At 40.9% G+C, this 12,075-nt stretch overlaps 1 protein-coding gene across 1 annotated transcript; it reads right to left on the bottom strand.

The window, feature by feature from the left end:
* Positions 1–7,969: 7,969 nt before the first annotated feature.
* On the bottom strand, positions 7,970–9,618 carry LOC132180484 (cyanidin 3-O-galactoside 2''-O-xylosyltransferase FGGT1-like). The gene has a single exon (XM_059593325.1). It carries the CDS (start codon positions 9,486–9,488, stop codon positions 8,148–8,150), a length of 1,341 nt encoding a protein of 446 aa, XP_059449308.1. The 5' UTR covers positions 9,489–9,618; the 3' UTR covers positions 7,970–8,147.
* Between the last annotated feature and the right edge of the window lie 2,457 nt (positions 9,619–12,075).

Here is a 12,075-nt window from a genome sequence, read left to right as displayed (position 1 = left end):
AAACATAGAAGAATTGGTATGTTGTTAGTGAAATATCTTAAGGATGAAGCCTCACCAAGAGCCACATTTTCTCTCTCTATGACCTCTTTCTCTCTAAGGTTTCTAGACCGAAGGAATGGTGGAATTAGGGTTTCTACGCGTAAGGATGGCTTTATATAGTTTCAAGTACATTCAAAGGGCTGAGGTGGGTAAATGATGCAGCCTGATTATGTGGAAGCGAATAAAACAATACAAGAAGAAGGATAAATAATTCTTAGATCTTGAGTCTATCAAGGATCTGAGAATTCTTCTCAAAACAATAGAGTCTATCTAGAGTTTAAGGGAAAATATAAAGAAAACTCCTCTGAGTAATTCTTATTGAAGGAAAATTGATCAAATAACATAAACTGTCTTTTGAAGAGGCTATAGTTATGTATTTATAGCCCCAAAACCCCTAGTACTAATAAAGAACGGAATTAGGGTAGGGCTCCCACAACCCTAATCCTAGTAAAACAAGTAAATTAAGTCGGTTTAAAACAAATAACAACGGAAAAATAACATAGGAAGCCCCGAGTGCGCTCGATCACAGGTAGAGGGCGATCGATCGCACTACCAGGGACTTATGTGCACGATCCTGCGATCGATCACAAGTGCGGTCGCAGTTCCAAGGACTCCCGCACTCAATCTTGCGATCGATCGCCGAGACAAGGGCCATCGGTCGCAGTTCTAGGAACGTCAGTCTCCAAAGCAGGGGAGCTGCGCTCGATCGTAGTCAGGGTGCGATCGATCGCAGTTCCAGGGGATACTCCTTTTGCTGCGCGAGTCTGGGATCTTGTCACCATCTTCTGAGGCGTCTTCACACATTTATCCCTTCGGGTCTTCCTCATATACTCCCAGGCATTGTAGTCTACATCATCCTCTCCAGGTTAAACAGAACTCGCCCTCGAATTTGCATCCTCTTCCGATGAACCTTCTATAAAGGGCACAAGATGCTTGACATTGAAGACATCGGAGGTCTTGACATGACTGGGAAACTTCAACTGATATGCATTTGGGTTGATCTTCTTCACAATCTCCATTGGACCAATCTTGCGAGCCGCTAATTTATTGTACTCGCCAATAGGAAATCTATCTTTGGTGAGCACCGCCCATACAAAATCACCTTCTTCAAATTTCACAACACGCCGCTTCTTGTCCGCATCTGCCTTGTACTTGGCTGTAGAGTCTTCGAGGTTCTTGATGGTTAGCTTGTGGCCCTCTTGTATATGTGCAATAAGATCCTCCGCCTTGGTGTGTATTTTCTTTAAATAAGGGAGAGGTGCTAAATCCAATGGTGCCCTAGGATTACTCCCATAGATAATCGTGAACGGACTAAGGCCGGTGCTTCGGTTGACGGATCGGTTGTAGGCAAACTCAGCTTGGTACAACTGCGGGTCCTATGACTTGAGGTGTTTGATAAGCGCCGAATGTTGCACATTCAAGCCCCTTAATTTACATATGTTAATTCCTTAGCATTGTTATTTGTTTGATTTTGTTTTGTTTTGTGTTTTCAGGTTATAAATCAAGATGCAATTAATTCAATTGATTTTGGGCTTAAAAGCACACTCTGAGAAGACCTAGAAGATATGGTTAAACTTAACCAATCATGGTTAAGTTTAATCAAATAAAGAAAATGATTAATTCAGAATTTCTCAAATTGGAGTCAAAATCGGATTGGATTCAAATTTGGATTCTGCATACGTCTCGGTATTTTGGCCATAACTTTCAGCTCAAATATCCGATTGAGATGATTCAAGTGGCAATGGAAAGCTAACTCAAATTTCTACAAATCATTGTGAAATATACTTTTCCTAATTCGGAGCGCCGCAATGCCAAAATCGCCCCGCAAGATAGGAACGCAATTCTGGGCGAATCCTATTCCGATTTGGACTTAGGTTTTCTTTATCCTAATTGGACTTGGACTTAAATCTCCGAAATTTCTAGGTTTCCTAGGGCTTCTAGGACTGGCTTGCTCCCTATAAATAGACCCTTAACCTTCAAGAGAAGGTGTGCTTAGTTTTAGATACAAAAATCTTCTTGGAGGCTTGACAAGTTGAAGAGGAGATAATCCATGGCAGGAGGCCATCCTAGCACCCCGATGAGCGGCTAATTCTGTAATAGGGTGTTGATGTAGCCCTATCCAAGCACAATGGTTTGATTGTATTTACTTTCTAGATTTTCAATTTATGCATGTTGATTGTATAACTATGAGGATTGCTACAATTGATTTATGTTCTTAATTATTAAATGCAATTGTTCTTAAATTCCAATATCAATATTTGTGAAATTCTTCTCTTGTCTTAGAAAGTATTTTACTTTTATTGAAATCAAATCATTCTTGTTTTCTGTGATTATGAGGATGATGGTTATACAATGGGTTTAATTGACATATGATCAATAGGATTTGATAGGCCATGCCTAGGGAAGACGGATTGTACTACACCCTAGTTTAGTGTAATTTAGGTAGACAATCCGTGCCAACCGAAGATGGGTTACACTTATTCATTGATTGTATGTATCCTTTTAAAGAATTTGATAATTTATACCTAGGGAAGACGGGTCGTACCGCATCTTAGTGGTTAGGTGGACGATCCGTGCCAACCGAAGATAGATTATGCTTATTCTTTAATAAGGTAGTTTCTTGTTTATTTATAACATGCATAGAATGAATTTATGGGATTAATTATGATTAACCATTGTTGTGCGGATAGAGGTGAAGTCAATACCCTACTCTCTCTCTCTTATTTTAAATCTCTTTTATTTTCATGCACTTTAGTTTTTAAGCAAATCAAATCAAAACCCCTTTTAATTAAGTTAACTTTGATCTTTTAATTTTGATAATTAAACCCTTGCAGTCCTTGAGGTTCGACACCCTCTCTATAGCCGTATCCTACAAAGATTCGTCCTATTGCGAGTGGTTATTTTTATAATTGATATTTTTGGTCACAAAAATACCACATCAGTGTTCACCCACTAAGCTTCTAAGCTACGCTCCCAAGGACCAATTAACAACTTCCGTTTGCCCGTCCGTTTGTGGATGGTAAGCACTACTGAAATCAAGTCTCGTGTGAGATAACTGCCACAAGCACTGCCAAAAGTGGCTAAGGAAGCGCGTGTCACGGTCGGAAACTATGGACACTGGGAGGCCGTGGAGGTGGTAAACTTCTCGAAAATATAATTGCGCCATGTTCACGGCATCGGCAGTCTTTTTACACGCAATAAAATGAACCATCTTAGAGAATCGATCAACAACAAGAAAGATGGAATCATTACCTTTTTGGGTCCAAGGTAAACTCAACACAAAGTCCATGCTCACGTTAGTCCATGGGCCCTCCGGAATGGGTAGTGGCATATATAAACCGGCATTTGTAGCCACTCCTTTTGATACTTGGCACACCCGACAGCAGCGCACCAACTTCTCCACCTCCTTTCTCAAGCTTGGCCAATAAAACTTCTCTGCCACCAGCTAGAATGTTTTGTCCCGCCCCATGTGCCCTTCATTATGGCGCTCTTGAATAATCCGCAAACGGAGACTACCCTCGGGGATGCAAAGCTGAGTGCCCTTGAAGAGGAACCCATTATGCAACCCAAAATCACTCCGATTACCCAACAAAACCTCATCAACAATTAGGCCAAAAAGAGGGTCAGTTGATAAAGAATCCTTTGAAAGGTCAAAACCAATTACCTCATTCGCCATGGTGGTCAAGAGTGTCGACTCCCGGCTAAGGGCGTCGGCCACTTTGTTCAAAGCTCCCGACTTGTGTGTGATGGTGAAAGAGAACTGTTGCACATATGCAGCCCATTTTGCATGTCGGGAGGAGAGCTTATCTTGACTATTGAGGTGCTTCAACGCCTCATGATCCGAGTACAATATGAAATCATTGTAGGCGAGGTAGGAACTCCAATGCCTCAAAGATTGCACCAAGGTGTAGAACTCCACATCATAGGTACTATAGTTGAGTCTTGAACCACTCAACTTTTCACTAAAAAACGCCACTGGTCTCCCACCTTGACTTAGAACCGCTCCAATGCCGGCTTTGGAAGCGTCACAATGCAACTCAAATGGCAATTCAAAATGCGGAAGGACAAGTAGTGGAGCAGTTGTCAACTTGAGTTTAATTACCTCAAATGCTTTGGTAGCCGCCTCACTCCAAGGGAATTTCCCCGCCTTCATACACTCCGTGATAGATGCTATGATGGTGCTAAAATTATGAATGAAACGCCTATAAAAGGACACCAACCCATGGAAACTTCGTACCTCGTGTAATATGGTAGGAATGGGCCAATCCCGAACGGCCGCCACTTTTGCTTCGTCCACCACCAACCCGTCTTTAGACACCACATAGCCAAGGAAAAGCACCGAATCTATCATGAATGCGCACTTGGCCGGTGATGCGTAGAACTTCTCTTTCCGGAGCACTTGAAGTACTTCCCTCACATGTAGAAGGTGTGTCTCTCTATTGGGGCTGTAAATGAGTATGTCATCAAAGTATACGATGACAAACCTCCCAATAAAAGGCCGAAAAGCTTGATTCATCACCCTCATGAATGTACTAGGTGCATTGGATAATCCGAATGGCATTACCAACCATTCAAAGAGTCCTTCCCGCGTCTTAAACGCTGTTTTCCACTCATCATTTGGTCGCACCCGAATTTGATGGTATCCACTCCTTAGGTCCAGCTTGGTGAATATCTTTGCCCCACTCAATTGATCTAACAAATCATCCAACCGGGGAATAGGGAACCCATATCTCACGGTGATCTTGTTGATGGCCCTACTATCCATGCACATCCTCCATGAACCATCCTTCTTAGGGGTGAGTAAAGCCGGTACTGCACAAGGACTCAAGCTCTCCCAAATGTGTCCTTTGGCTAATAACCCCTCCGCTTGTCGCCTCAACTCTTCAGGCTCTTTGGAGCTCATGCGGTAGTGTGGTCGATTGGGTAGGCTCGATCCCGGCACCAAATCAATTTGGTGTTGTATGTCACGAAGAGGAGGTAGCTCATCGGGTAACTCAACCGGAAATACATCTGCAAATTCTTCGACTAACCCCTTGGCTTCTTCCGGTACTTCTTCTACCTTCTTGCCTTCTTTACACACTAGTAAGTACCCACAATCCGCTTCTAGCATCTCCTTAATGAACTCATGTCTGGCCAACAATGTTTGGCCCGTTCCGGTTGAAGGTTTGGGACATTCACCCGGATCGGGTAGGAGAGTGAGCTTCACATTGTCAACCAAGAAGCTGTATGTGTTCTTCCTTCCATCATGATGCGCATGCCTATCATATTGCCATGGTCTTCCAAGTAATATATGGCACGCATCCATTGCCACCACGTCACACCACACTTTATCCTTATATCTTTTCCCAATAGAAAAACTCACAAGGCAACGTTTAGACACAATTACCTCGTCTCCTTTCTTGAGCCACTCCAAGCGGTATGGTGTAGAGTGCTTCTCCGTTGCAAGGCCCAATTTTCGAACTGCTTCCTCAGCCACGATGTTCTCACAGCTGCCCCCATCAATAACAAGTTTGCACCCCTTGCCTCCAACCGTGCAAATTGTGACGAAAAGATTATGGCGCTGTCCGTCATCTCCCTCTACCTTCCGGGGTGTATAACATATCCTTCGCACCATCAATAAAAGAGTGTCATCCCTAGTGGCAAATTCTTCCTCGGCCCCATCTTAATCATCAAAATTTGCTGCTTGCTCATCTCCATCACCTTGTTCATCGAAGGCTTCTCCCGAGTGGACGAGTAGGGCCTTTCCATACTTCTCACCCTTGGGACAATCCGCCATCCGGTGGCCCATCTTTCCACAACGAAAACACTTGGGCCCGGTTGCAGCCCCGGGTCGGCTTGGCTGCCCCATGGGTGTTGGGTTTTTGCTTGGGCCGGTAACTTGGGAAAGGGCCTCCTGAGTTGTGAACGGAACCCTTGACCGGTTGTAGTTTCCACCACCGCTACGTCCAAATGAGTTGAATGACCCACGTGCCGACACCTTCTCAATTAACAACGCCCTTTGATGAGCCTCCGACACCTTGGAGGGGTCATATAGGTTCAAGGTGTCTTAAATTTATGGCCGCAAACCCCCAATATACCGGGACACTAATTGCTCCTCCGTCTCGGACAAATCAACTCGTGTCAATAATTTGTAGAACTCCTCCGTGTATTCATCTACGGACTTCAAACCTTGACTCCAATTTTGTAACCGTTGATACATGGTTCGTTGGTAATTGTGTGGCAAAAAGGTGGGTCGCATCTTTTCCAATAATTGCTCCCAATTGTCGAGCTTTCTCTTGCCCTTGCGTGCCCGAGCTTGCTTCAATTGCTGCCACCATGCCACAGCCCTTCCCCGAAATTTGGTTGCAACCAAAGAAACTCGCCGATCTTCCGACACCTCCTTGAAGTCGAGAATCTCTTCAACTACCGCCACCCAATCCAGAAATTCTTCGGGTTCACGACCCCCATGGAATTCTGGAATCTCAAGTTTGAACCTGCTCTCCCATCGATTAGTATGAGCTTGCACATGGGGTCGACGGCCCTGCGTTTGGCGCTCCGCAAAAGGGTTTGCAGATCCATACCCGTCATCGTCTTCGTCTTCCTCCTCCGCCATGCACAGTGGGGGTCGACGTAGACGCGAGTCATGGAGGCGTGCGTCGGCCAGTTGGGTGGTGAGGTCGTCAATTTGATCCCTCATAGCAGCAATCTGCCCTTCCTCGCGCCTTCTCGGTGTCACCTCATGTTCTTCATGAACTGAATCATCGCGTTTATGCACATCATGCAAGGTTGCAAAGCGGTTGCCCTTCCTCCCTCTTGTGTATGGAGCCATAGAAAGTGACTGAGCTCTGATACCAACTGATGCAGCCTGACTATGTGGAAGTGAATAAAACAATACAAGAAGAAGGATAAATAATTCTTAGATCTTAAGTCTATCAAGGATTTGAGAATTCTTCTCAAAACAATAGAGTCTATCTAGAGTTTAAGGGAAAATATGAAGAAAACTCCTCTGAGTAATTCTTATTGAAGGAAAATTGATCAAATAACATAAACTGTCTTTTCAAGAGGTTATAATTATGTATTTATAGCCCTAAAACCCCTAATACTAATAAAGAACGGAATTAGGGCTCCCACAACCCTAATCCTAGTAAAACAAGCAAACTAAGTCGGTTTAAAACAAATAACAACGGAAAAATAACATAGGAAGCCCTGAGTGCGCTCGATCGCAGGTAGAGGGCGATCGATCGCACTACCAGGGACTTGTGTGCTCGATCCTGCGATCGATCACAGGTGCGGTCGCAGTTTCAGGGACTCCCGCACTCAATCCTACGATCGATCGCCGAGACAAGGGCCATCAGTCGCAGTTCCAGGAACGTCAGACTCCAAAGCAGGGGAGCTGCGCTCAATCGCAGTCAGGGTGCGATCGATCGCAGTTCCAGGGGATACTCCTTTTGCTGCGCGAGTCTGGGATCTTGTCACCATCTTCTGGGGCATCTTCACACATTTATCCCTTCGGGTATTCCTCATATACTCTCAGGCATTGTAGTCTACATCAGTAAACAATAAAAATGCTCTCAAATTGGTTTGAACGTTCGAAAGGATACTCAAATGTTCAAGATAGGGACATCTCGATCGTAAGATATTGAATATTGTTCGAGTGAGAACTCGAGCGTTTGGGGAAGAAAGATCTTGATTGTTCGTACGTTCAAAAATCAAATGTTTTTATTTTAAAGGTACACAATTTATTAGGTCTTTGAGAGCTTAATTTACAGGGTTACAACACTTTTATATTGGAAACCTACATGAAGTAAAACAAGGTTTTCGAGTTTAAAATTTTTTATATGATTAAATTAACGATATTCATTTTTGGTGTATTACAAGAAAGAACTCTAGTTACAAAAGTCTCTAGCTTGTACTGGATAACACCACAAAAGAACAGGAGACTAGTTCCCACAAAAACTAACAACACAAAAAAACAAATCACATTAAACAACTTTAAACTCTTCAACTTTGAGTGAAGATGAAGGTGCATTGCAATTACAATAGTAGTACATTAAACTAAGAGGCTTATTAATTGCAGCAAATCGAGATGTTAATTTGCCCCGACATCGCCATACATACGTATTGAGAAATTATCCAACCAAATCTTGAAGCTTCTGGCTGAAACTGTCAATATATGATGATTGTATATCTTCGTTGAGCAAGACATCTCTTAGTTTAGAGTGATTGGCTCTGACCAGCCTCCCAACCTCACTATCAACTTCCATCACAGCCCTCACAGCCTTGCAGACGCTTCCCTTGGTGAACAAGCCATCTTCTTCCCCTTTCTCAATTTCTACCCCAACCTTCCAATTGTTGGCCATCATCCTCGCATTGATAATTTGATCAGGTATCTGTGGTAACATTACCAGCTGACACTCACTCCTCAGTGCTTCCAACAAAGAACCTGAGCCACAGTGTGTGACAAAGCACCCAATTGATGGGTGGCCTAAAATCAATCTTTGTTGAACCCATCCACCATCTACCATTCCTTTTCCTTTCATCCGTTCTTCGAACCCTTCCGGGAGCGCCGCTTCAACAGACTCAGCCCCAAAGGGTGGTTTAAGTGCTGCGAGAAGCGGTGAACCGCAAAGCTCAAGACCCAAAACCAGTTCCTGAAATTGGTCTTTCCTTAACTTGATCTGACTTCCCAATGCACAGTAAATTACAGAGCCGGCCTTGAAACCTCCAAGCCATTGAACCCATTTTTCTTCTAAACTAGAGGCTGCTGGTGGGTGCACTATAATTGGGCCTGAAACAAGCACGGGTTTCTGAAACTGGCTCTCAATATAGTCAATACAAGGCCCCTCAGTTTCTCTACATGTCCAGAATCCCAGCGCCTCAGCCTGATCAAGAAACATGATATCCCTTCCAAACTTCGCCTTTGCTCCTCCAGAAAAGATTCGAGCTTCGTGGGCATGGAGCGCGATGGAGGGTATTGGGAAACCAGACGGGGGGTGCAAAAAGTCAGCCTCACCGCGTTGCCTTGCAGGGGCCCTAATGTAACCTACTGTAGCTGTACTGATAACGCAGTAATGAATTGACTTGATGCCTAATTTTCGTGTCAATTTTGGCACCCAAGAAGCAAAATCATAGAAGACAATGTCTGGTTTAAGGTCTCGGAGAAGATGTTCAATATGAGTCTCAGTCCGGTCCATGCCAGTGATTAGAAGTGGATATAAAGTGGATGGAACATCTGAAGTGGTCTCAGCGTCGGGAGGGAGGCCATCAACATGAGGAAGAGTGATGGGGACAAAGGTTATGTGTTCCGGGTAGAGATTCAAATGTTGCAGCTTTGCTTGTGTTTTGGTGGGGATGATGAAGGAGATTGTATGGCCTTTCTGGGCAAGTTTGTTGGAAAGGTAGAGATATGGGGTGAGGTGGCCAATAGCAAACCAAGGGTACATTGCGATATGTAGCGATGATTTACCCATTTTCACTGAGGAAAGTTTTGTTGAACGATTCAGGCAACTGAAGAAGTGTAGAGAAGTTTTCCTGAGTTGAACTATTTATATAGGAGTCTGAAAATATCACCCCTCTTTTTACCTCCATCTCCATGGCAGATGATTTTCTGCAAAATACAATTCTTGTTATAATTATTGTTGGTCATGAACTTATAAGGTTTGTGTCCACGTTGAAAAAGTATAAAATGTTAAGAAATTAGATAATCCATACTTGGGAAAGACGGGTCGTACTGCATCTTAGTAGTTAGATGGATGGTCCGTGCCAACTGAAGATGAATTATACTTATTCCTTAATACGATATTTTCTTGTTTATTTATAACATGCATAAAATGAAATTCTTTAATTAAAATATAATTGACATACCATTGATGTGCGGATAGTGATGAAGTCAATACCCTACCCTCTCTCTTTTATATTTAAATTATCTTTTACGTTTAGTTTATGTACTTTAGTCAACAAACAAAATCAATAACTCTTTTCTTAAGTTACTTTTAGCCTTGAGAGCTTGATAACAATTCACACGCAGTCTTTAAGGTTCGACACCCTTAATATAGCTCTATCCTATAAAGATTTATACTATTACGAATAATATTTATTATTGATATATTTGTAGTTTAAAAATACCACATCCTTGTAGTTTAAAAATTCTCATGCAGTTTTGGTTTTTATTTTTGGAATGTCTCTCACTACTGGATTTCCCTCAATCATACATTATTTCGATTGCATAAGAACGCTGGCATAGGTAAAAAGTTAGCAATTATTTGTTAAGAGTGGTGATATAGAGTACCCCAGCGTGAGTGAACAATGTTCACGTTGGTACACTTTATAATATTATTTTTTTTAATATTATTATTTTAATATTTTTTTAATATTATTTTTTATCAAATAGTATCAAAAAGTACACCAGCGTGAGCACTGTTCACTCACGCTGGTATGCTATATATCACCACTCATTTGTTAATGTATCATCTTTTTCTGATTAAGAATTGACAGCAAAAGAAGATAAGATAGCACATCAAATTAAACTGTTAGAATATACGAAAAATATATTATATTTTTCATATATTTCATAATTATGCTGATATCAAATATTTGTTATTTATGGATTGATTGTAATCAAATATTGGAATTGTAATCAAATTAATCAAGCGGATGAGCACAATGTAGTCCTTAGGAGTATTTCGAGTAGTAGACGTAAGTGTCTAACACCGAACTACCCGTAAGTTCTTTGTGTTCATTTTCTCTCTTGCTTCCGCTCAATATTTCACATAACCATTATTTCAATGTAAACAATGTCATCTATTGAATAAAAAAAAAAAAAATGTCATCTATTGAAGCTTGATCGAGACATGTGAACCACATTTGACAAGAACACACTTGGATTCGAGCTAAAGAGTCATCATCTTTGAAGTAAAAAATTAAGTGGGCCTAGCTAAATGGGTGTGATAATTGAAATGGTATTAATGAAGATAATGATTTTTATAATGACATGACATAAATCAAGTTATTTATTTCATTCAATAGTAGTAAGTCACATTAGCTTGAAACACCAAAACAATCCGTAAGTTCTTTGTGTTTATTTTCTCTCTTGCTTTCGCACAATATTTCACATAACCATTATTTCAATGTAAACAATGTCATCTATTGAATAAAAAAAATAAAAATAAAAATAAAAAAATGTCATCTATTGAAGCTTGATCGAGACATGTGAACCACATTTGACAGACAAGAACACACTTGGATTTGAGCTAAAGAGTCATCATCTTTGAAGTAAAAAATTAAGTGGGCCTAGCTAAATGGGTGTGATAATTGAAATGGTATTAATGAAGATAATGATTTTTATAATGACATGACATAAATCAAGTTATTTATTTCATTCAATAGTAGTAAGTCACATTAGCTTGAAACACCAAAACAATCCGTAAGTTCTTTGTGTTTATTTTCTCTCTTGCTTTCGCACAATATTTCACATAACCATTATTTCAATGTAAACAATGTCATCTATTGAATAAAAAAAAAAAAAATAAAAATAAAAAAATAAAAAAATGTCATCTATTGAAGCTTGATCGAGACATGTGAACCACATTTGACAGACAAGAACACACTTGGATTTGAGCTAAAGAGTCATCATCTTTGAAGTAAAAAATTAAGTGGGCCTAGCTAAATGGGTGTGATAATTGAAATGGTATTAATGAAGATAATGATTTTTATAATGACATGACATAAATCAAGTTATTTATTTCATTCAATAGTAGTAAGTCACATTAGCTTGAAACACCAAAACAATTTAAGAGGAAAACACCGGATCACACGAACTATCAACCGAAAGAACAAAAAAAATCTACACTCATTGCTCTCTCATAAGATAATTATCTGGAGCTGATTTTGAAGGGTTGAATATGGGATCAGATCCACGGCAATACCATCAAAATTACCCATCAATTTTTTCTCAAATCTTGGCCATCTAATGTCATCTAACAACCACCAATTCGCCATATGTTTATTTTTTAAAAAAACAAAATATTAAAATTAAAAGTTTAAAAAAAAAAAAAAAAA

This window comes from Corylus avellana, chromosome ca5, assembly GCF_901000735.1.
Source record: "Corylus avellana chromosome ca5, CavTom2PMs-1.0".
NCBI lineage: Eukaryota > Viridiplantae > Streptophyta > Magnoliopsida > Fagales > Betulaceae > Corylus > Corylus avellana.
Note: the sequence above shows the minus strand (reverse complement) of the source record. Positions and strands in the feature narration are given on the sequence as shown.

What these genes read in the sequence shown, in the direction of transcription:
- LOC132180484 (XM_059593325.1), bottom strand. Translation starts at nt 9,488, where the DNA reads ATGGGTAAATCATCGCTACATATCGCAATGTACCCTTGGTTTGCTATT.